Genomic DNA, 25483 nt, shown 5'->3' with positions numbered 1-25483 from the left:
AGTAAGTATGTGCTTGAGGGGAAAGAAGACTAAAAGCTATGTGTGTAATGATCTTAGACATGTCATGTTTCATTGGAAATCCCTGAGGCAAACGTTGGAAGGTTTAGGTTATGTTTTGTTTGTTTTGTTGCGTTTTGTTTACTGTAGTTGTTTTGTTTTGCTCGAGGACTAGCAAAAGTTAAGTGTGGGGGAATTTGATAGGAGCATATTCATGCGACTTAATTAGCTTGTTCTCGTGCATTTATGTTGTGTTTACTTATCTATTTCAGTGTTTAAGGCCACTTTTGTGTATTTTCAGATTATAAGGCCAAAGTGTGCAAGAAGATGCAAAGTGGAGCTTTTTGGAGCGAAAGAGGAATGAATGAGTTGAAGACTTGAAGAAACGACGAATTCCTACTCCAACGATGAATTCTTACCAAAACGAGGAATCCTACTCAAACAAGGTTTCCTATTTTAGGAAAGTTAACCCTAAGTTTCCCGTTTTGGTAACCTTTCCTAAATCTTAAACGTCCGTATTTTCTAGCCACTTTGAAGTCCTTGTAGGCGCTTTAGGACACAAAACGAATGCCCTAGCCCAAATTCCAACCAATGCCGTGGGCTTTAGCCCAAGTTCCTTCCCTTGCCATGCAAGGGGGGGCATTTTAGGCCCAAATCCATGCATTAAGCCCTTCACCCTAATTGGCCCAAATCCATGCATTAAGCCCTTCACCCTAATTCTTCCTCCTAATTAGTGCATCCCACCATTCCATTCCATAATTTCCATTAGTGCATCCCACCATTCCATTCACACTTAAATGCCCATTATCCCATTTTTTTTAGCTTTTAATTCCACACCATCCCATTATCCTTTACATCCACTAAACCATGCATCCACACTCACCTAAATAAACCCTAAATTACATCCACTAAACCATCCATCCACCATAATTCCCACCATCCACACCTTTTCCCATCCACCAAATACCTTAAACAAACATCCATTAACACCCATTCTCTTCCTATAAATACCCATTCATTCCATTCACCAAATCATCTCATTTTCCATTGTAATACACAAACACTTCCCCTTCTCCATCTTCTCCATTTCCAATCCATTCCACATACAAACACATCCCAAAACCCGTGCTTAGACCTTGTGCCGCAACAAAGAGGAGGAGAAGAGTGCTTAAACGTTCATACAATTCAAGTTTGAGTTGTTGGAATTTTTAGGTGCTTTCCTTTCCTCGATTTCAATGTTTAAATTCAATTCTCTTTGTCTTGTACGTATGAGGAACTAAACTCCCCTTTAGCTAGGGGGTGATTCGAAATATATGTTTATGCTTGCATTATGATTTGAGTACTTCTAATTACGTTTCATAAGTTGTGAATTCAATTTGTTTAACTATTTGATTGATAACCTATTTATGTATGTTTATTGAGAGTGCACGCTTAATTTTCATGCATGAATTTGACGCTAGAATATAAGTGAGTTTCACGTAATAGTTATGAACTTATATTCACAAGTAGTGGAGGTTGCTTATAAACAATCGCGTTAAACAAATTCTTGGCATAAGTTTCATGCAATCATAGTAACGAATGCCTCGTCAACACTTATAGTTTTCATGATGCTTAATGATTCTTGCTTGTATCTCTATTATGCAATTCATGTAGGGAACTTGTGAGGAATGCTTTGGGTTGTCGTATGCAATCATCCAATTCATTAACTTAAGGAAAACTTGACGGTTAATTTAAGCGGACCTAATTAACCCGGGGCGTTGAGAATTCATGGTTTATTGAAATGTAATTAGAAATCTTTTTATTATGCAAGTGTAACATGTGTGGAGATGAACCCCTTGGCTAGCATCCATTCATTCCATTTCGTCAATTTCATATTTACAATTTGTTTTCTTTACAATCTATCCATTTTAGTTTAAATTCGTCCAAAGTCAATCCCCCCATATTTCGTTTAAGTCTTAGTCTTAATCTTTCTTATTTTTAGTTTTGAATTCTTCGAGTTTAGTATAGTGTTTTAGTTTGTGTTTTTACGTTTTTGAGTCAAATCCAAGTGATTAACAATCCCTCCTAATCCCCGGTCCAGAACGATCCCTACTTATACTTATACTACAATTGACAAAAAGAGGGTTTAATTTGTGTGCGTATAATTCTCGCATCAGAAGGAGAAGGTGAGCTTGTACGTGTGTGTGTTACGGGATTGGGCAACAAAAGAAAATAATATGATCTGATTGGGCCCAAAAGAATAGGAGCCCATATAATTAGTCCAAAATTTACCCATTTATGAACCTATATATTTGTAACTTTCTCGTTATAACTCCAATTTGAGCCTAGCTCACGTCAACGCTCTCATGACATCGAGTACAATTTAATCATGTCAGTGGAAAAATAATTTAAAACTATATACGTACATCCACATCACCCAGCCAACGAGGGCATAATCATCATTTTCACACATTCGAGGATAAAATATGTATTTATTTGGGATGGGTCGTCACACAAATTAGAGAGAACAAAGTGAATATATTAGCTGATCGCTATTTAGCTTTGAAATCAATATACATTGACAGCAATACCAGTGGATATACCCTGTTTTGAGGTTGAACCACTTACATGTTTGAGTCCATTTAACTTCAACCCATCTTGTAAGCCCATCTTATGTTGTTAAATTAAGTTTGTTAACCTTACAATCTTGAGCTTTAACATACCATTAAGTGAGTTGACTTTTTATTTTTACTCAGCGCATGTTAGTAAATTTGCATATTACTTATTTCTCTTGTGTATTTTTTGGAAATGAGTCCAAAAATTACACATATTAAAGCTATTATATATGTATGTACATATGTAATCTTTTCACGTTTTATCCTCGAAATTTACTAATACAACGTACCAATCTAATACATGTAGAATTTATATATTCTACACATATTTTTTGAATATTTTTAATTTACTGAATAATATGTGTGGGAATATAAAATATATTGACCATTGAAAAATATGTCACGTGTACAACTTATCAAATATGACTACTCTACTCTTGACAAAATATGTAGACCGTTTGTCAAACCCTAATGGATTAACATGCCACATTCTCTATGAAGGCCTAGAAGCCCACAATCAACAAGCACTCAGACCCAATTCATCGTCAACAGTTCAAGTTGATCGCCACATGACCTACGCAGATTATCCCAATATCCAATAAGCCTACCTATCATTCTTTTAGCAGGCAAGACTCTCTAAATCATATTTCAAGAATCTTAAAGGAATATTCCTCCATCGGTGTGTAGACTAGGTAACACTTTGCTAAAAAGTTTAATGAACCTCGACATCCAGTTTAACTCCTCAATTCTCTATAGATAGCCAAAGCCAACTAGTTTATTTTGATAATAAAAAAGCTCTTACCACAGCCTTATTACTTCTTACCGTCTTTGTGACTTAGACATCAAAGGCCTTTTGGCTAACACCACACATGTGTTAGTCTCATACCCTTCCATAGTATATGAACTTAACACCACACCAATCCTTTGGTATTAGAGGTCTTATTATTTGTGTGTGGAGGTTTTGTTACTTCAATCCGGGGCGAAAATTTCCTCCCATACCTAGTTTTCATATATAACACCCTTCCATTTTACTATTTTTGAGATAAAATTGTTAAAAAATTAGTTACAAGATACAAAGAACGACTTATATAAAATGGGTTCCTACTTATGCAATCTGTCTCTAATAATATCATGTCGCATTCAATTTGGGAAATGCGACGTTAAGGCGGAATCGTTCATGGCAAAGCCATTACATACGAATTCGGTCTTTTTATTTTATTTTTTTAATGTGAAAGGTGCAGAAGTAGGCAACGTGGACCGAAGAGAGAAACATGGAGAGCAACCAATGGTCGACGACGACCGTTGAATTCAATGCCAAACCCAAACCCAAAATCCCCCTCCTTCTGTCCGATCAAATTTCCCAAAATCTAAAAGTAAAGAAATTTAAAACAATTCAATTGAACCGACGATGATGGCTATGCTCATGCGCTCGCCTCCCCATCTTCCCATTCCATTCTCTTCAGTGAGTCCCTTTCTTTCCATCTCCTCTGTTTCTTGCATTTCATGTAATTTTTATTTTCTTCACATTTCTGGGCTTTTTTTTTTTTTTTTTTAGAATTCTTTTTATGGCACATTTTCTGGGTTTTCTCTAGGATTCATCAAAGGGAAAACGAAAAGGAAAATGGAATTCATGTTTATCAACATTTATTCATGAAAAAATTGAAAGGAAAATATAATAAAGTTGTGGTTCCAGTGGTTTTTTCAAAATCTCATGGGATTGATGAACCCAAATTGTTTTCGTTAATTGTTTAAGTTGGGATTGATCAAACCAAATTGCTTACTTCATATTTGTAGAGTTCCAGAAATGCTGCGCAAATGCTGGGGAATGTCATGACAGGCAAGTCTGCTCGTCTCGTCTGACTTTGTTACTCTGCAAGTTTGCTTATATGATTGTGGTTACCGTTTTATATATACAGATATTATTCAGTCAAGTAGCACAAATTTGCGATTGCCAAGCAGTAGAGCAAGAGTCATTTCTTTTGACTGCTCCGTCAAGTCTGTCCAAACTTCATGCCAAATGTCTGTCCCTGGAACCTCCTCAAGGAGAGAAGATAAAGTGCCTTCGAGCTTCGTGAGAGATAAGAAGTTGGTTCCTGATTCTGATCCTCCTAGCATGCAAGATGTCAACCTTCTCTATCAGTTTTTCGACCAAAGGTCTATCAAATATCCTCATCTATTTTGCGTCCTTGTTGCATTTTCTGTTTGGGGAAATCCTTATATCTTTTACCGGTGATGTTTAATACCTGTCGGTTACCTTCAAAGATAAACTTTCAATTCATACTTGTCTTTACCAGTTTTTCTGTTTTTTTTTATCTGTGATTTGCTATGTTCAGTACAAAGCTCATGGTGTTGACAGGAGCTGGAATCAGCACAGAATGTGGAATTCCCGACTACAGAAGGTTTTTTCTCTCCTTATTATTTCCTGTGTTATTGACTCTTCTCGGTTGATCAGATTGATGACTTTGAGTAGTGGTTGCCAACTGTTAGGCTCTCATTGGACTATTAACTTCTTTGGTTGACATTCGCCATTTGCATTTCAAGTCTACCTGTTTCATTCTTATGAATTTGTTCTGTCCACATACTTTGAGAGAGGCGGACCTTGGCATAATGTTAGGATTTGTTCCAGGTGGCCTTGTAACATGGGTTTGAGTTGCAGAATCCTCTTATGAATAAGGGTATGGGTGTGTACATTTTGCCTTCTCCACACCCTTCATTTGCACGTCATTGGAATTAGAGGTTACGGTGGTGTACATCCTGCCTTCTCCAGACCTTGCACTCGCAGGAGCCTTCATATTATGTGTTTCTTTTGAAATGTATTATATATTAAGAGGTGTTTTGTATTTAATTATGCTGTTCTTGTGTATATAAGGGAAAATTTATCATTGTTTTGTTTAGAGTTGGTTTTAATATTTATTTCAAAATATCTGTTTTCTCAATGCGTACTTGGTATTATATGGTTGAATTTATTTCAGCCAAGGTTTACCAGGGAGCCTTAGCATATTATTAGACCATGATATTTATAATTGGTGATTTGATGTTTTGAAATGCTAAATTTTCTCATCTATCAGTACTGTTTTCCTTCTTTGGCAGCCCCAATGGAGCTTATAGTTCTGGATTCAAACCAATTACCCATCAGGTGATCTGAAGGCATGTGCTGTGATACATGTTCCTATAGCATTGTTTTTATTATAACAAGAGTTCCAGTTTAACCTTAGATTATTACTTTGTTTTTTTAGATAACAGTAAACAGAAAAAGGCAAAGACCTTCATACTCTTACTCTCCTGGTTTTCAACGTATAAATTAACTATTTGAGTGGTGGCTGTAAATGCAATCTCTTTATACCATCAGCTTTAAATTTTATAGTTCCCTAAATTTTTAATCATTGTCTATTGAAAAATATGTGGTGATGAAAGTTGATATGGTTGTTCTGTATGCATCAAACCTAGGATAAAAGCAAACCTTTTGTTTGTGAATCGATTTCTTAACTTGAGATAATGGATTAGCATATGCCTCTGCTAGTATTGAAGTTGTTCCTGCATACATCTTTTGGTTTTAACAGAGAGGTGTCTTTTTCTTGCCTTTACTTCTTCTGCTAACTGAAGAGAGGGCTCAAGATTAGTATTATGATGTAATTATGTTAAATGAGGGACATCGTTTAGTTTCACCAAGTTTTCAGGATCATATATTCAAATCTTACATCACTTATCTTTCAAACAACGAATTGGAGCCTTGTAGCAGAAGAATCATGTTTACATCTCTGCACTGGCTGTACATGTCATTTAGTCAGCATATGAAATTTTGGGAGCAAAGTCCTGAATAAAAGAATCATGCGATGCATCGTTGTGACTTAGGCCTTAACTCCATTATCCCTAAAACTCGTCTTTAAATGATTAATTTTAAAAGAACCACATAGAATGGAAAACTGCATCTTTAAACTTTACCTTCTTTGATATATTATCAAATATGTCATGTTGGATAATTTGTTTTCACTTCTTTTCCACGGAGACTTTACTGCTGTTCGGTTTTATAATATAATCTCAAAGCTCTAACTTCCAGATCTGCTTTTACTGGATTGACCATGAGTTTCTTCGTTCTAGTCAGACCCGAAGGCGATATTGGGCAAGGAGTTATGCTGGATGGAGACGATTTTCTGCTGCAGAGCCTGGTTCAGCTCATATTTCTTTAGCATCTCTAGAAAAAGCTGGCCGGATAAATTTCATGATTACACAAAATGTTGATAGGTAAGTCGCGGTATGTATCTAGAGTCTTCCGTATTTCAAGGATTGTTGATTTTAATTTATTAAATCTTGCAAACTAATGGTCTATATTACAGAAAACTTGAGGAAATCAATTTATCGTGGATTTTGATTTGGATAAGGAATTCGTACTGCTATATACACAAATTTCTAGGTTGATATTTAAAATATTTCAGAATGAAAGACTCAAAAACTCAAAACTATGAATATTTCTTTCCATTCAAACTATTCCAAGAAAAAGAGGGTCCTATGATACGAGAATTATACGCACATAAATTAAACCCTCTTTTTGTCAATTGTAGTATAAGTATAAGTAGGGATCGTTCTGGACCGAGGATTAGGAGGGATTGATAATCACTTGGATTTGACTCAAAAACGTAAAAACATAATATAAAACACTATACTAGACTCAAAGAATTCAAAACTAAACTTTAAAACACCAAAACAAACCAAAAGACTCAAAACAGCATCAAAACACTCAAAACTGCTTTAAAAACATTTTCTGGGCAGTTTTGAGCACTTTGAGTACTTTGGACGAATTTGGGTAATAACTTGAATCAAAACACTTAGAAACACAAACTAAGACATTTTCTAACTATATTGGACACTAAAGTAAAGGGGGATTGAGTTTTTTACGAAATTAACTAAAATGCACAGATTGTAATTAAAAACAGATTGTAAAGATGAATGTGATGGAATTGAATGGATGAGATGGCTAGCTAAGGGGTTCATCTCCATACATGTTACACTTGCATAATAAAACGATTTCCAATTGCATTTCAATAAACCATGATGCTCAACACCCCAAGTTAACCGTGATGCACTAATTAACTCTCAAATTTTCCTTATGTTATTGAATTGGATGATGCATGCGACAATTCAAATCATTCTCCAATGGTTCTCAACATGAATGCATAGAAGAGATGCAATGAAAGATCATTATGTTCTATGAAAATTATAAGTGTTGACGAGGCAATTGTAACTATGAATGCATGATACTCTTGCCAAGAATTCATTTAACGCGATTGTTTATAAGCAACCTCCACTACTTGTGAATATAAGTTCATAACTATTAGGTGAAACTCACTTATATTCTAGAGTCATATTCATGCATGAAAATTAAGCGTGTACTCTCAATAAACATACATAAATAAGTTATCACTCAAACAGTTAAACAAATTAAATCCACAACTTATGAAACGTAATTAGAAGTAATCAAATCATATTGCAAGCATAAACATATATTTCGAATCCCCCCCTAACAAGGGGGGGTTTAGTTCCTCATAATACAAAACAAAGAGAATCAAAGAAACACCTAAACATTCCAACAACTCAAACTTAAATTGTATGAACGTTTAGGCTCTCTTCTCTTCCATTCCTCATTCGTACAAAACAAAGAGTATTGAAATTAAATATTGAAATCAAAGAAACACCTAAACATTCCAACAACTCAAACTTGAATTGTATGAACGTTTAGGCCCTCTTATCTTCCTCTTCGTTGTAGCACAAGGTCTAAGGATAGTTTGATGGTGTGAATGGTTTGGGGAGTGGTGAAAATGGAAGGAGGAGAGCACGGCAATGGGAATGGTTGGTGTTTGTGACTGAAATGTGTATGGAAGAATGAATATTAATTTAGGTGAAATGAATGCTTATTTATAGGCGAAATGGGGGGAACATGACAGTTAGGAACTTAGTGGAAATCTGGAATGGTGATGGGAGATGCATGTGGCTGATTTATGCATGTGATTAAAGGGTGGGATTGCATGTGCTTTGACAGAAATGAAAGGGAATACACGGCATGGGGTGTTTTCTGGTGGTTGTGAGGTGGAAAGCTAGGTGGAAAGCTGGAATTTCAAAGGGGAATGCATGTGATTAAAGGGTGGAATGAATGGAATGCAATCTGAAATGGGAGATGGAATGGGATGCACGGCAATGATGGTGTTTGTGTGAATGATGGCAGATTGTGTGGATGAGTGTGTGGTTGGAAATGCATGTGGAATGAATGATTTTGTTGGTTGAATTAAAGAATGGGAATGCAATCTGAAATGCATGTGAATTATGTTGGAAAGAAGGGGAAGTCACGGCACAAGGTAAGGGGGAGTGAATGTGGCTGAAATGCAAAGGGGGAATGATGATGAATGCATGTGCAATGACAGCTAGGTTGGTTGTGGAAGGCTGGAATTTCACAAAGAGAATGCATGTGCACGGTTTTGGTGTGGAGAAAGGAATAATCTGGAAATGCAAGGTGAATGATTAAATGGCTGAATTGGATTAAAGAATGGGAGTGATGGGTTGGAAATGATGGTGGGTTATGCACGGCAATGATGAATGGGATGGGTGGATTTGTTGATGATTGTGTTGGTGATGAATGCATGTGGAATTGCAAGGAGGAAGGTATGGTTATGGTTATGATAAGTTATAAGTGAATGTTGATGATAAGTGATAAGTGAATGGTTTGATAAGTGATAAGTGGTGATAATAAGTAATGATATGTGATTATGATAAGTGATAAGTGGTGATGATAAGTAATGATATGTGGGAGTGTGGCTGAAATGAAGGAGTGGAATGTTGGAATGTTATGCACGGCTAAGGATATAGGAAAGGTTTAAATGTCCTAAAACTAAAGGGAACAAGGTTCCAACACTTTGGTCTTCAATTAGGTCTTCAATTTCGTCTAATACTTTGGTTCCAAGCATAAGCTATCCATCCTTAGCCCAAAAGTGCTCCAAAAGTCTCCAAAATGCATCTTTTTGCTTCTTTAGCTCTTTGGACCTACAAATACACGAAAATAGCTTAAAGTACTAAAATAACTAAAGAAACATAACGTAAATGCACGAGAACAAACCATTTAAGTTGCATGAATACGCTCCTATCAAATACCCCCACACTTAGCTTTTGTTAGTCCTCGAGCAAAACAGAATAAAAACAAATAAACAAAACGACACTAAACACGTAAAACACAACCTAAACCTTCCAACAACCGTCTTAGGGATTTCCAATGCACATGACATGTTAAAAATCATCATTCTCACAGATTTTAGTCATCTTCACACTTAAGTACATTCTTAATCATAGTCACCACATACTATTTCACAATTAAGCATTTAAAACCATGTTTTGAATGTAGTAACATGCCTTAGAGAATTTCCTCAATTCCTTACAAGATATGCACTCGATTTTCACTCAGATTTTCTAACTACACACCCTAATCTAGTCATATGTGAGAAGATTAATGAAAACGAACACTCACATATATATATATATATATATCACAAAGAGAGCAATTTCCGGAGTTAATAAGCATGTTTAGATATGATCTCATGAATGGAATGCTACCACTTAGATGCGAGAACCAGTGACACCATATGCTCATACCAAGTTCAAACTCCACAAATTGAAACACATAACACTCAAGATTGAAGTCACGGGTTGTAATGGGGCTTGGGGCGTGTGGATAACAAAGAAGGGATATGGAAAACAAAGGTTCTTAAAGAAATAGTGAGCAAAGCACTTGAATCAACTTAGAATTCACTTTTGAATGAAAACTCAACTTTTGAACAAAAAGGGAGAATTTAGACAATTTACGGCCAGAATTGGTGTTTTGGACCCTTTCTTCAATCACTCATTCTTTCATTTTTTTCAAGCTCTTTTTTTTTTTTTTTTTTTTTTTTTTTTTTTTTTTTTTTCTTTTCTTTTGAATCTCAAAACATACATAAACACTTAAACATTCTCTTCCCCACACTCATTTTCGTGCGTAATGTAACTCAAAAGGAATTCATTTAAGTCATGCTTATTATCTTTTTAAGACAAGGGTATAGAATGTCCTAATCTAGGCTAGGTTAGGAAAATGTGGGTTAACAAAGAATAAAGACTAAACAAAGCTCAACGGGGGTAAAACTTACAACAAATACGAAATATGGGAAGTGAGGCTATTTGGCTATGGTGGCAACTACACAACTTTATCTTGATATATGTTATGCAAATCAATAACATGCTTTGAATGAAATGGGCATGAGTTCTAGCATTTGGAACTGTATGATGAAACGCCTTCTAAGTAGTAACTAAGCAAAGAATAATGAGATCATGCAACGACTTTAGAAAACAAGAAATCACAGATTATACTCTCCAAAGAACGTTATAGGCTCAAGTCTCTCAGGGTTGTAGCGTTTGTTTGAGTTCCTTCCTTCAAGCATGTTACAAAAACGAATTTTTCTTTTATGATTGCATGTGAAGTCATACATTATAACCATAACCAAGCATATACCAAGAGTAAATCAAACTTTTCTCTATGTTTATAACTCTTTTTAACAGTCATGCACTTACAAACCAAATCCTTATCATTGTGTTGGAAGGTGACCTACGACACAAAAACGACTCAAAACACTCATTTTTTAGGCTTTTCAAAACAAGTTTTTCAAATTTTTATGTGATTTTCGAATTTTTAAGTCAAAACACTCTAAACACTTAAAAACAGCAAGAAACAACATTTGAAGTTATGGTGGATAAAACCCTCCGAATTTGCATCAAAACACTTTAGTTACCCCCCACACTTCAATCAAACATTGTCCTCAATGTTTAAAACACACCAAACAAAAGTAAACACATAAACAGCAACTAAACATACTAAATATGGCAGAATGTATCTAACAAAGAGAAGAGTTTAGAGATGCAAATCTGGTTATGGAGTGTAAATTCCATTTTCTCCTTGGTGATTGCAGTGAGGCTTCATCTTGAGTTTTTCCACAGGCTACTCTTGAACTGAGCTGGAGATTCTTTTGGTTCCTCCGATCGTTGATTTTCCTTTGTGCTACTTTTGAACTGGGCAGCAGGATTCTTTTGGTCTCCCCGGAAGGTTTGAGCTTACTCCTTTTATCTGTTTCTTTGTTCAATCTCTCCAATTCGTATTGAAGAGGGTTAGAGGATAGCTGAGCATATGCTTGTCTCCTCATGCTTCAATGTATCATTTTCCTTTGCCTTACTTGCTCCCCTTTGCAGAAATGGTCCCTTCTCTGAAAGTGTATCAACCGTTGAAGATGACTACTCGAGAGCAACGCTAGGTAAGCAACCAGGGAATAGAGTCTAGGTAGACTCCAAGTGCCGGCTGATTGCTTCTTTCACTTTGCCATGCAGGTAATATCCAGGACAAAGGAAAAGACAGGGAAATAGCATAATATGAGATACCTTTACTTTCGAAGAGGCAGCGAATGAATCCACATGCTTCGATCCACCGTTTCCTCTTGCCTCCTTTGTACTCCAGGCATTTGGTATCTTCTTTGAGGGATACATCCATGGTTGAAAATGTGTTCTCAAGAGAAGGAGAAAATTGAGCATGTTTGTGCGGGTTGGTTGCAGCTTACATTTTCGGCCGAGAAGGAAAGTTATGCGTTTGTGGGTGTATGCCTTGCCATGAATGTTGATGTATATAGGAATTGTAATGGCAAATGGCAGTGCGGATGCGGCAATGTCTTTCACGCGTTTTCTGAAAAGCCGGGAACTTTTAACAAAGTGGTACGCGTCTTCTGAAAAGCCGGGAGCTTTTGACAAAGTTGCACTCGCTTTCTGGAAAGCCGGGAGCTTTCGGCTTTGTCACCCACGTTTGTCGGCTAAAGTGTGCAGCTGATTTCTCGCCTTCCACGCGTCTTCTGAAAAGCCGGGAGCTTTTGACAAAGTGGCACACGCTTTCTGAAAAGCCTGGATTGCGTCTAAAGAGCTGGCGATCTTTACGCCGGAAAATCCGGCTTTGAAGAGTGGTGTCTCTTCATTTCTTAATCGGTGAATGCCTCTCCTTTAATAGAGGTGATCGATCACCTCTAGCATGCACACTTGAAAATTGCCCAGAAATCGTCTCCGGCCCGTCGAGATTTCACTCCATCCAACCCTTCTCTTTTAACTTCTTGAAAAATGGCTAGCTCATCTAACCCATCGAACATTTGCTTAGATTTGAGTCTAAGCAATGATCATGTCGCGCCGCGTCAGGATAAGGTATGGTGCCCGTCTTTCTTATCTTCTCATGGCCCTCTTACAGATGAGGACTCTGTGATGACGAATGCAACAACGGCTACGATAGTACCTCGGAACCTCCTCACTCCCAAAGATAGTCAGCTGCTTTCCGGACGGTCCGATGAGTTGGCCGTTCAAGAGTCCCTGGCTCTCAGTGTTCAGTGCGCTGGCTCTGTGTCCAACATGGGCCAACGCCTACTTGCTCGCTCCCGTCAGATTGAATCATTGATGGCAGAGGTGGAGAGTCTTAAGCAAGAGATCAAACAGCTTAAGTACGAGAACCGAAGTTTGCACGTGCTTGCCAACAATTATTCGACAGGCATGAAGAGAAAGCTTGATGAGCTTGATGACCGTCAAAGGCTTGCGGCTTTCTTCCAGAGGCATTTTTTTCCTGGGTCATCCAGCATTCCACCAAGGATTGGGGTCTTGAATGATCTATCTTCGGTGCCTCCCGCTCCTATGCCTCTTGCTCCGATGCCTTCTGCTCCGATGCCTCCTGCTCCGATGCCTCCTGCTCCGAAAGTGTTGCCACGTAGTGGGGCCTCACGTACACAACCCTTGTGAAGGCTCCATCTTTCTCTTTCTTTGTTATATACAATTGTAATTTCTCGAAAAATCAATGAACAAGCTTTGTTTTATTCACTGTATTGGGTTGCCTCCCAAGTAGCGCTTTCTTTTACGTCTTGCAGCCGGACGAAGTCTTCTTAGGCTCAATTGGAATCCACGGCATGGAATTTATCTTTGAATGGGGGGTGATACTTGAAATGATCCGGTAATGGTTTAAATTCTAGAGTGGGTGCCTGGATCATTACACAGGTAAGCCGCCTCCCCGAATTTCAATTTTGTTTTATACTGATATGTTGTTAATGATCCAGGCACCCACTCTAGAATTTAAACCATTACCGGATCATCTCAAGTATCACCCCCCCATTCAAATATAAATTCCATGCTGTGGGTTCCAATTGAGCCTAAGAAGGCTTCGTCCGGCTGCAAGACGTAAAAGAAAGCGCTACTTGGGAGGCAACCCAATACAGTGAATAAAACAAAGCTTGTTCATTGATTTTTCGAGAAATTACAATTGTATCTAACAAAGAAAGAGAAAGATGGAGCCTTCACAAGGGTTGTGTACGTGAGGCCCCACTACGTGGCAACACTTTCGGAGCAGGAGGCATCGGAGCAGAAGGCATCGGAGCAAGAGGCATAGGAGCGGGAGGCACCGAAGATAGATCATTCAAGACCCCAATCCTTGGTGGAACGCTGAATGACCCAGGAAAAAGATGCCTCTGGAAGAAAGCCGCAAGCCTTTGACGGTCATCAAGTTTCCTCTTCATGCTTGTCGAATAATTGTTGGCAAGCACGTGCAAACTTCGGTTCTCGTACTTAAGCTGTTTGATCTCTTGCTTAAGACTCTCCACCTCCGCCATCAATGATTCAACCTGACGGGAGCGAGCAAGTAGGCGTTGGCCCATGTTGGACACAGAGCCAGCGCACTGAACACTGAGAGCCAGGGACTCTTGAACGGCCAACTCATCGGACCGTCCGGAAAGCAGCTGACTATCTTTGGGAGTGAGGAGGTTCCGAGCTACTATCGTAGCCGTTGTTGCATCCGTCATCACAGAGTCCTCATCTGTAAGAGGGCCATGAGAAGATAAGAAAGACGGGCACCATACCTTATCCTGACGCGGCGCAACATGATCATTGCTTAGACTGAAATCTAAGCAAATGTTCGATGGGTTAGATGAGCTAGCCATTTTTCAAGAAGTTAAAAGAGAAGGGTTGGATGGAGTGAAATCTCGACGGGCCGGAGACGATTTCTGGGCAATTTTCAAGTGTGCATGCTAGAGGTGATCGATCACCTCTATTAAAGGAGAGGCATTCACCGATTCAGAAATGAAGAGACACCACTCTTCAAAGCCGGATTTTCCGGCGTAAAGATCGCCAGCTCTTCAGACGCAATCCAGGCTTTTCAGAAAGCGTGTGCCACTTTGTCAAAAGCTCCCGGCTTTTCAGAAGACGCGTGGAAGGCGAGAAATCAGCTGCACACTTTAGCCGACAAACGTGGGTGACAAAGCCGAAAGCTCCCGGCTTTCCAGAAAGCGAGTGCAACTTTGTCAAAAGCTCCCGGCTTTTCAAAAGACACGTGCCACTTTGTTAAAAGCTCCCGGCTTTTCAGAAAACGCGTAGAAGACATTGCCGCATCCGCACTGCCATTTGTCATTACAATTCCTATATACATCAACATTCATGGCAAGGCATACACCCACAAACGCATAATTTTCCTTCTCGGCCGAAAATGTAAGCTGCAACCAACCCGCACAAACATGCTCAATTTTCTCCTTCTCTTGAGAACACATTTTCAACCATGGATGTATCCCCCAAAGAAGATACCAAATGCCTGGAGTACAAAGGAGGCAAGAGGAAACGGTGGATCGAAGCATGTGGATTCATTCGCTGCCTCTTCGAAAGTAAAGGTATCTCATATCATCAAGGGCGAAAGCAAAGGTATCTCATATCATGCTCTTTCCCTGTCTTTTCCTTTGTCCTTGATATTACCTGCATGGCAAAGTGAAAGAAACAATCAGCCGGCACTTAGAGTCTACCTGGACTCTATTTCCTGGTTGCTTACCTAGCGTTGCTCTCGAGTAGTCATCTTCAACGGTTGATACACTTTCAGAGAAGGGACCACTTCTGCAAAGGGGAGCAAGTAAGGCAAAAGAAAATGATACATTGAAGCATGAGGAGACAAGCATATGCTGAGCTATCCTCTAACCCTCTTCAATACGAATTGAAGAGATTAAACAAAGAAACAGATAAAATGAGTAAGCTCAGACCTTCGGGGGAGACCAAAAGAATCCTGCTGCCCAGTTCAAAAGTAGAACAAAGGAAAATCAACGATCGGAGGAAACCAAAGGAATCTCCAGCTCAGTTCAAGAGTAGCCTGTGGAAAAACTCAAGATGAAGCCTCACTGCAATCACCAAGGAGAAGATGGAATTTACACTCCATAACCAGATTTGCATCTCTAAACTCTTCTCTTTGTTAGATACATTCTGCCATATTTAGTATGTTTAGTTGCTGTTTATGTGTTTACTTTTGTTTGGTGTGTTTTAAACATTGAGGACAATGTTTGATTGAAGTGTGGGGGGGGTAACTAAAGTGTTTTGATGCAAATTCGGAGGGTTTTATCCACCATAACTTGCATAATAAAAAGATTTCCAATTGCATTTCAATAAATCATGAATTCTCAACACCCCAAGTTAACCGTGATGCACTAATTAACCTTCAAATCTTCCTAACGTTATTGAATTGGATGATTGCATACGACAACCCAAAACATTCCCCACAAGTCCCCTACATGATTGCATAATAGAGATACAAGCAAGAATCATTACGCTCTATGAAAATTATAAGTGTTGACGAGGCATTCGTTACTATGATTGCATGAAACTTATGCGAAGAATTCGTTTAACGCGATTGTTTATAAGCAACCTCCACTACTTGTGAATATAAGTTCGTAACTATTAGGTGAAACTCACTTATATTCTAGCGTCATATTCATGCATGAAAATTAAGCGTGTACTCTCAATAAACATACATAAATAAGTTATCAATCAAACAGTTAAACAAATTGAATCCACAACTTATGAAACGCAATTAGAAGTAATCAAATCAAAATGCAAGCATAAACATATATTTCGAATCATCCCCTAGCCAAGGGGGGGTTTAGTTCCTCATGATACAAAACAAAGAGAATCAAAGAAACACCTAAACATTCCAACAACTCAAACTTGAATTGTATGAACGTTTAGGCTCTCTTCTCTTCCATTCCTCATTCGTACAAAACAAAGAGTATTTAAATTAAACATTAAAATCAAAGAAACACCTAAACATTCCAACAACTCAAACTTGAATTGTATGAACGTTTAGGTCCTCTTATCTTCCTCTTCGTTGTAGCACAAGGTCTAAGGATAGTTTGATGGTGTGAATGGTTTGGGGAGTGGTGAAAATGGAAGGAGGAGAGCACGGCAATGGGAATGGTTGGTGTTTGTGACTGAAATGTGTATGGAAGAATGAATATCAATTTAGGTGAAATGGATGCTTATTTATAGGCGAAATGGGGGGAACATGACAGCTAGGAACTTAGTGGAAATCTGGAATGGTGATGGGAGATGCATGTGGCTAATTTATGCATGTGATTAAAGGGTAGGATTGCATGTGCTTTGACATAAATGAAAAGGAATACATGGCATGGGGTGTTTTCTGGTGGTTGTGAGGTGGAAAACTAGGTGGAAAGCTGGAATTTCAAAGGGGAATGCATGTGATTAAAGGGTGGAATGAATGGAATGCAATCTGAAATGGGAGATGGAATGGGATGCACGGCAATGATGGTGTTTGTGTGAATGATGGCAGATTGTGTGTGTGAGTGTGTGGTTGGAAATGCATGTGGAATGAATGATTTTGTTGGTTGAATTAAAGAATGGGAATGCAATCTGAAATGCATGTGAATTATGTTGGAAAAAAGGGGAAGTCACGGCACAAGGTAAGGGGGAGTGAATGTGGCTGAAATGCAAAGGGGGAATGATGATGAATGCATGTGCAATGACAGCTAGGTTGGTTGTGGAAAGCTGGAATTTCACAAAGAGAATGCATGTGCACGGTTTTGGTGTGGAGAAAGGAATAATCTGGAAATGAAAGGTGAATGATTAAATGGCTGAATTGGATTAAAGAATGGGAGTGATGGGTTGGAAATGATGGTGGGTTATGTACGGCAATGATGAATGGGATGGGTGGATTTGTTGATGATTGTGTTGGTGATGAATGCATGTGGAATTGTAAGGAGGAAGGTATGGTTATGGTTATGATAAGTTATAAGTGAATGTTGATGATAAGTGATAAGTGAATGGTTTGATAAGTGATAAGTGGTGATGATAAGTAATGATATGTGATTATGATAAGTGATAAGTGGTGATGATAAGTAATGATATGTGGGAGTGGCTGAAATGAAGAAGTGGAATGTTGGAATGTTATGCACGGCTAAGGATATAGGAAAGGTTTAAATGTCCTAAAACTAAAAGGAACAAGGTTCCAACACTTTGGTCTTCAATTAGGTCTTCAATTTCGTCCAACACTTTGGCTCCAAGCATAAGCTATCCATCCTTAGCCCAAAAGTGCTCCAAAAGTCTTCAAAATGCATCTTTTGCTCCTTTAGCCTTTTGGACCTACAAATACACGAAAATAGTTTAAAGTACAAAAATAACTAAAGAAACATAACGTAAATGCACGAGAACAAGCCATTTAAGTCGCATGAATATGCTCCTATCATCCTAAACTATCAATAATTCTTTCCCTTCATTTTCTCATGTCAGGTTGCATCACCGTGCTGGTAGTAACCCGATCGAATTACATGGAACAGTATATTCTGTCATTTGTATAGACTGTGGTTTTTCCTTCCCTCGGAATCTATTTCAAGACCAAGTTAAGGCCCTTAATCCAAAGGTTAGTCTTGTGCAGTTTATTTATACTGTAGGACTCATGGTTTTTAACTTCTAATGTTATGTTGTTTTTAATGATTTAGAAATAAACTTTATGAAGTTCTTTGATTTATAGTTATTGAAACCTTTTTTTTAAGGGGTTTTCCCCCTTTCTGCTTTAGTGTAAAAATGACCGAATATTTCAGTGTTGGCACTACCTAATGAAATACTTTAGTCGGATATTTTAGTTAATCAAGTAGTATAATGGATTACAATTTTGTAAGAGAGAGGATTTATGGGAGAAAGAAGACAGTGAATGTAATTAGGGAATAATAATAGGGAACTTATAAGGGGTGTGAAGTATAAGTGTAGACGGATATTACTACAGTAGATGAGATTCGAATACATGAACCATAAGTGTAGATGGATATTACATATTACTACAGTTCATTACGGGGCACATAGATTTCTAAAGGGAGACCTGGAAAAGTCTTATCTATTGAGAAACAACCAATGCTTTGATAAATACTTGGTTTCTTTTTTGGTAAAATCTGATCTGCCCAAACTGTTGGCACTGACCCCTATAATTTACTCAATAATTGCTCTTCCTCCATAAGCACCCTTTCAGAAATTTGTACATTTTCATTTAATGAAAATTTTTAGTGCACCTATAAAGTTTTGATGTATGTTTCAAGTATATTTAGTATTCCAAGTTTTCAACTAGAGAAAGAACAGTAAAAATTGACATGTTTGATGCTATGGATAGCGGAATAGATTGTTGCCTGAAAACTGACCCGGTGCACTCTCTCAGTCCTACCCACCCATGGCTACCCACCATCTGAGCCACCACACAAACTGGAGCACGCACACACACACAAACACACGCACACACATATATATATAGGCTTTCTATCCCATGGTAAAATTCAGCAATCAGAACAGTCTAGATTTTAGATTCTCATTCAACTGTCAACAACAACAACAACAAAGCCTTTTCCCACTAAGTGGGGTCGGCTATATGAATCCTAGAATGCCATTGCGCTTGGTTCTGTGTCACGCCTTCCGTTAGATCCAAGTACTCTAAGTCATTTCTTAAGAGTCTCTTCCAAAGTCTTCCTAGGTCTTCATCTACCCCTTCGGCCCTAAACCTCTGTCCCCGTAATCACATCTTCTAACCGGAGCGTCAGTAGGCCTTCGTTTCACATGTCCAAATCACCGTAACGAATTTTCTCTCATATGTCCTTCAATTTCGGCTACTCCTAGTTTACCTCGAATATCCTCATTCCTAATCTTATCCTTTCTCGTGTGCCCACACATCCAACGAAGCATTCTCATCTCCGTTACATTGATTTTATGTACATGTTGATGCTTTACTGCCCAACATTTTGTGCCATAAAGATTGCCGGCCTTATGGCCGTCCTGTAAAATATTCCCTTGAGCTTTAGTGGCATACGACAGTCACACAACACGCCGGATGCACTCTTCCACTTCATCCATCCAGCTTGTATTCTATGGTTGAGGTCTCCATCCAACTCTCCGTTCTTTTGCAAGATAGATCCTAGGTAGCGAAAGCGGTCGCTCTTTGGTACTTCCTGATCTCCAATCCTCACCCCTAACACATTTGAGCCTCCATTTGCACTGAATTTTCAACTGTCATTCCTGCAAAAAATTTCAAATCCAAAACTGTTGTCATCTAAAATGTGCAAAAAAGAAAAACGGTTTGATAGATAAAGCTGAAATTCAAATGAAGAAAATCAAACGGTTAAACAATTATTGATTTACCCATTTTTGGCATGGATAAACATTGAAAGAGAATCTAAAAAATGAACGATTTCGATTGTTGAATAATACCCTAGAAATAGGATGTCAATAACTTAAAGAAAGTTATGGACATCCTTAAGATAGAAAGCATTTGCCTCCTTAGAAAGTAATTTTATTTAAATTTTTTCATTGAGTTATTTCGTGAATAATGGAGTGAAGTTTGTTTAGGTTGCAAACTCGTGTATTAATCAGAATGGTGGACTAATGAGCAAGTAAATTTCCTTCTACTGCAGTGGGCAGAAGCAATTGAATGTTTGGATTATGGTAACCCCGGATCACAAAAGAGCTTTGGCATGAAGCAAAGACCTGATGGTGACATTGAAATTGATGAAAAATTTTGGGAAGAGGAATTTCACATCCCTACGTGTCCAAAGTGCAATGGAGTGCTTAAACCTGATGTAAGACATTTGCCTAATTTATTTAACTGATAGGAACGTAAGTCGTATTTCTTCTTCGTCAAAAATGGTTATTCATATCTTGTAAAAAATCTCTATTAACACTTAAGAATTTTCAGTATCATTCTTAATTGCATAATATTCTCATGCATTCAGTATTTCATTGATATGTTTCAGTAGTGGTGCTTGTATATTGAGTGAACCTGACCAAGAGGAACTTTGAAGGTCTATAGGCGGTTTTTTTTTAAGAAGTCAGAGAAAAAAAAGTCATTTTTAGGGGCCCTGTGTTTATTGCAAGTTAACATCAAGGTATTTTAATACTATAAGGGAGTGAGAAGATTTATTCTTTACGTTTTTTTGTAAATGCAAACATGTATGCATAGAGTCCGAGACACTGACAATTTAGTGATGAAGATTAACATCGATGTATTCCAATACAACAAGGGAGTGATTATATTTATTCCTTACACTTCTCTACACTCAACAATATAGCAAGATAAGCATTCACAAATTTTTCTGATGCAAATCAACCACTGTAATAGAAGTTGCATTAACAAACCCATGTTCATATGTACCAAAGCATATGATTCCTTGAGTTGAGAAAATGCAATTTTGTAGTTAGTAAACACAAATATAATATGTACGCAGTTAGTTCATTGGAAGTGAATGCTTGAAAGATGTATGGTTTTTGGTTTCTAATTTTTTTGTTGGATCTGGATTTTGGAATGTTTACCTCCTGTTGTGTGACTTTATTGCCTTTTATTAGTCTTTACTGGGTTTTGTCCTATAGTTGCTATCTTTCCATAGTTCTGTAAATATTTCCAATATACATGTATTGCTGAGTCTCATATCAAGTCAAGCAATTACAGACATATGTTCTAAGTTGTCATTTTAATGCTTTGAGTAGAGAAGTATCCTATGAGGTACTGTCAGGATTCAAAAGAAAATAAAATTGTTTGGAGAATGAAATAGCATTGCAGTAATACTGGTGGTCTCCTTTATTATATTATGTGTCGAATGTCACCTCTGATTTTTGAGCAAGTTCTAATGCCACCCTGTGGTTTATAGTTGATGAATTGATCCAATGCCCCCACAAACTTAGGTTTTTGCTTCGGTAGCCCCTCCATCATCTGTCTGTCAAAACTCTCGCATTACGTGATAATGACATGGTGCTCCAAGGAATTAGGTAACAAGTGCTGAACGTTTAAATTATTTCAATTTACTTTCCTACCTTTGTTCTTTATTGTGTTTTTTGAAACTCTTTCTCCTACTCATGTTCTCCCTCTCCTCCACTTAGTCTCCCACCACCACTCACCCACCTCCCGTCTCTTCCTCTTTCCTATTCCTCATACCATGACAACCAGACTCAGCTTTTGCACCCCACAGATTATTCATTACCAGCCCAGCTATCCTCCTTACCCAAACATATGGTATCCAGGCAAAGCCTCAATTTTTTATGGTCATCAAAGAAGTAAGTTAAAGATCCACTTTTGCCCCATTGAAACCGCAAGAAATTATAGCACCAATGACCATGAGCATGCATTTTGACTGGACATGTGAATCCAAAACCCCATACAACCACGGAGCATCCAGAAAATGAAACTCTAACACACTAACCCCCGTCCTCCCTCTCACTATTCACCGGCAACCGTGTTGCGTTTCTCCTCATAGCACCACCTTAACGTTTTTTTTTTTTTGGTCATATTTTCAAAATAAGAACGCTTATTGCATTATATTTTGGATCATTTTATGTATGCTGTGAATTAGTGATGGTGTCTAGATATGGATCTGCCTACTGCTTTGCCTAGAATTATGAGACTACCGGGCAGTACCATTGGGTACTGAGGAATGCTGAAGTAGGAAGAATGTAGGTGCTGTGGAGGGAGACTTTGGAAGGAGAGAGGGGAGGGTGCATACAAGGAAGGAGAGAGAGAGAGAGAGTGCGAGGAGTTTTAAGCAGAAAAAGAGAAGACACACTTGATAGTTTGCTTCTTAAGAAATAATATGGGTTGTAGGTATATTATGATTTCTTCATTTTAGAAATAAATAGGCAATGATGGGCTTCTTGAACCTGTCAGAAATTCGATCACCATGCAACATTACTTGAAATAGGAGTTGTATACCTTATGTCGTAACTTCTGAAAGTGAAGGTACTTGTATATGTCAGTTATCCATATTTTGTGGTATCATTCTGGAAATGAGTCACTTATTTATTGTGTAGTCATGCATGTGCTTTCTATGAATTCTCACCCACTTTTCATTGCACCGTTTTACTTAATAGATGTGTACGCTTCCAATATTTCGTACATCTCAATACACCTTTTTGTTGCATGGTGAATGTCAAGGTTATCTTCTTTGGTGATAATGTCCCCAAGGACAGAGCTGAGAAGACAATCCAATCTGCAAAAGAATGTGATGCTTTTCTCGTGCTAGGATCATCACTAATGACCATGTCTGCTTACCGGCTTGTCAGGTGCATATCTTTCCTTCATTTTATAGTTGTACTTTAGTTTTTTATCAAATCATTTTGTATGCCCGTCCTAATTCTACACCAGGTTCCCTTGTCATAGGGCATTTATAATACCAAAATCTAACCCAATTTTGTAAGATAAAAAACTTAAAACCATAAATGTATATGCCTTCGAGGCATTCCAATCACTTGAGGTTGGTTGCTTTATGCCTTAGTCACTCTCCATTCTGGTGCTAGACAAGGTTTAACAAATTCTAGAACATCGGTGTTTTCCGATGAGAAAATCTGATGTAAGCAAAGCAAAACATGTGTACGTAAACAATAAGAGTATTGGAAACAAGGTCGTCAATGCTTATTATTTATTCATTTTCTGGGGACTTGATTTTGTTTAAGTATTTCTTGTTTGTGTTTGGGATTTTTCATAAGTAGCTTTGACTTTCCGACTTTACAGAGCTGCACATGAGGCAGGTGCTGCTACTGCAATTGTCAATGTAGGAGTGACTCGTGCAGACGATATTGTACCTTTGAAAATCAATGCTCGACTGGGAGAGGTATAGCCTTTCTTGTTGGCAGATGGGTCTACAGAATGGTCTTAGCTTATCAGAATCTAACAAGCATTGCAATTTTACAGATTCTACCTAGAGTACTTGACATGGGATCCCTCGGTGTCCCTGCCATTGGTTGATTTGACCTGTAAAGAGGTGTTCTGATCTGTAGAAGCTTGCTTTGGGTTTATCAGTAGATATAGAAGACCACAAGAAATTGAGAGGTGCTGCCAAATTCTTTTAGTTTCTCAGTCTCTGAAATGAAAACATGAAAAGTTGTAGCTAGTCAATGCGAAGACAATGGATTTTCTGCGGGGGACGAGAAAGATAAAGATAAGGAGAACGTTGGATATGCCAAAAGGAAATAACATTGTTCGCTCCGCGTACATAGATGATCTGGTGTCCGTGTCATAGACGTTTATAGACCCCAGAACATGAAATGCCAGTGTGACTTTATTGAATTGCTTTAAAGAGGGATTTTATTGTCTGAGCCTTAGCATTGAGATTCTACGCATTGGACATGTTTGAAAAATGAGTATTGTGAACAGGTATTTGGATGATTGAAATTATGATATAGAAAAATTGTGATTATTGTTAATGTTACCCGTGAGGGTAGTGTGTGAGCACGATTGAGACTTGGATCAACGATGTATGTATATTTCCCAATGAGGGGCAAGATGGTAATATTGCACCCTCGGGAATTTGTTACTTGTTTATTGAGACAACAGTAAGTTGTTGGTATTGCAGGCAGCAGATCGTAATATCATTGACTTCGTTGGGTTCGTTAAGCAAATAGACAAGTAAGTCATTCTATGTTAGCATTTGTATTTACTTATTTAGTTAGTTATTTATTGTTTGGGCTTGACCCAAAGATGCTACATGTTCATTTTCGGGGTACGTAACGCAACAAGTACGTAACTGACAAATAGTCTATGTTTAGTTTTAATTTTAGTACAATAACTTTATGTTATTATATACGTATATAGACCTTTTCCTATCCTCTGGAGTACATTATGTTTAGTATGATTTCAAAATTTCAGGAAAGAAATTTTTTTAAGGTGGATAGATTGTGACAACCTGTTCCTAAAGTTTCATTTTTATTTATTTTAATCAAGGGAATTGATGAAAATGCCCTAGAGGCAATGATTTTGACTTCTGTTGACCATCATCTAAAGGAACATTTGACTTCTTCTTTTGGCGTATATGTGTAATACTCGTTGGTACAAACGCATAGGCGAAAGCCGTTTGTGAGTCCGGATTATAACGCTATAGTTACAAACATTTGAAGTTGTTTCATTAAATTATAGATTTAAAGGAAAATAAACTCCTACCATGTGGGAATTGTAACCAACTAGAAATTAGGGAGGAAGGAGTGGACCAATCAGACAAAAGGGCAAGGGACCAATTAGATGAATAGGAGGGCAGCCAATCAAGAGGGAGGATCCCCCTCTTCCTGTGCAATCCATGCACCCAGGTATGATCTGGCCAAAATTCCCACCAATTTCTACCATTTTTCAGTTGAATTTTTCACATCCATCACCTGCAATCTACTCCAACACCTTCCCTCTACCATCTCCATCCAAATTTAAGGATTTTTAGGTCCTAACCCGCGATGAATTTCACCGGAGCACTTGAGGTGCTCGACGGCAATTCCTCGATTCCGGCGAGTTCCACCACCTAAAACTACCATTAATCAACTTCCCTTGGACCCAGGAACAAGACCCAACCAGTGGTAGAGACTTTGGAACACCGAGGAAGGAGAATCTAATTTCACCCATTTTAGGGTTCTGACGGGTTTGAGTGAAATTGGAGCCTTTCCCGGCCAAATTAGACTTGGTCACTGGTATAAAATTTGCTCTACTCTTTGAGATCTTCATTTCTGTAAAATTTGAGAATTTTTGGAGATAGTTGAATTTTCTAGCAAATCGAGGCGGC

The 25483-nt window shown here is 38.1% G+C and overlaps 1 protein-coding gene across 2 annotated transcripts; it reads left to right on the top strand.

Annotated features, from left to right (window-relative positions):
- The first annotated feature begins 3838 nt into the window (after positions 1-3838).
- LOC125468259 (NAD-dependent protein deacylase SRT2-like) lies at positions 3839-24309 on the top strand. 2 transcript variants are annotated; one of them, XM_048575852.1, is made up of 11 exons: positions 3846-4053; positions 4386-4428; positions 4508-4745; positions 4925-4990; positions 5682-5727; positions 6673-6833; positions 18213-18342; positions 20372-20536; positions 22879-23006; positions 23455-23554; positions 23635-24309. In XM_048575852.1, exons 1-11 carry the CDS (start codon positions 4000-4002, stop codon positions 23686-23688), a joined length of 1185 nt encoding a protein of 394 aa, XP_048431809.1. In that variant the 5' UTR covers positions 3846-3999; the 3' UTR covers positions 23689-24309. The 2 variants fall into 2 exon arrangements, with proteins under 2 accessions (XP_048431810.1, XP_048431809.1); XM_048575853.1 differs by lacking the exons at positions 23455-23554; positions 23635-24309 and adding an exon at positions 21636-21719 and having other exon boundaries at positions 3839-4053; positions 22879-23011.
- Positions 24310-25483: the final 1174 nt, after the last annotated feature.

This window comes from the organism of the source record quoted next, unplaced genomic scaffold (assembly GCF_019419815.1).
Source record: "Pyrus x bretschneideri cultivar Hongxiangsu unplaced genomic scaffold, Pyrus_bretschneideri_v1 Contig80, whole genome shotgun sequence".
In the NCBI taxonomy this organism is placed as follows: domain Eukaryota; kingdom Viridiplantae; phylum Streptophyta; class Magnoliopsida; order Rosales; family Rosaceae; genus Pyrus; species Pyrus x bretschneideri.
This window is presented reverse-complemented; position numbering and strand designations above follow the sequence as displayed.

What these genes read in the sequence shown, in the direction of transcription:
- LOC125468259 (XM_048575852.1), top strand. Translation starts at nt 4,000, where the DNA reads ATGATGGCTATGCTCATGCGCTCGCCTCCCCATCTTCCCATTCCATTC. An exon ending in TATCAGTTTTTCGACCAAAG is followed by an intron (nt 4,746 to 4,924) that starts GTCTATCAAATA and finishes TGCTATGTTCAG; the next exon opens with TACAAAGCTCATGGTGTTGA. An exon ending in TCAAACCAATTACCCATCAG is followed by an intron (nt 5,728 to 6,672) that starts GTGATCTGAAGG and finishes TGGATTGACCAT; the next exon opens with GAGTTTCTTCGTTCTAGTCA.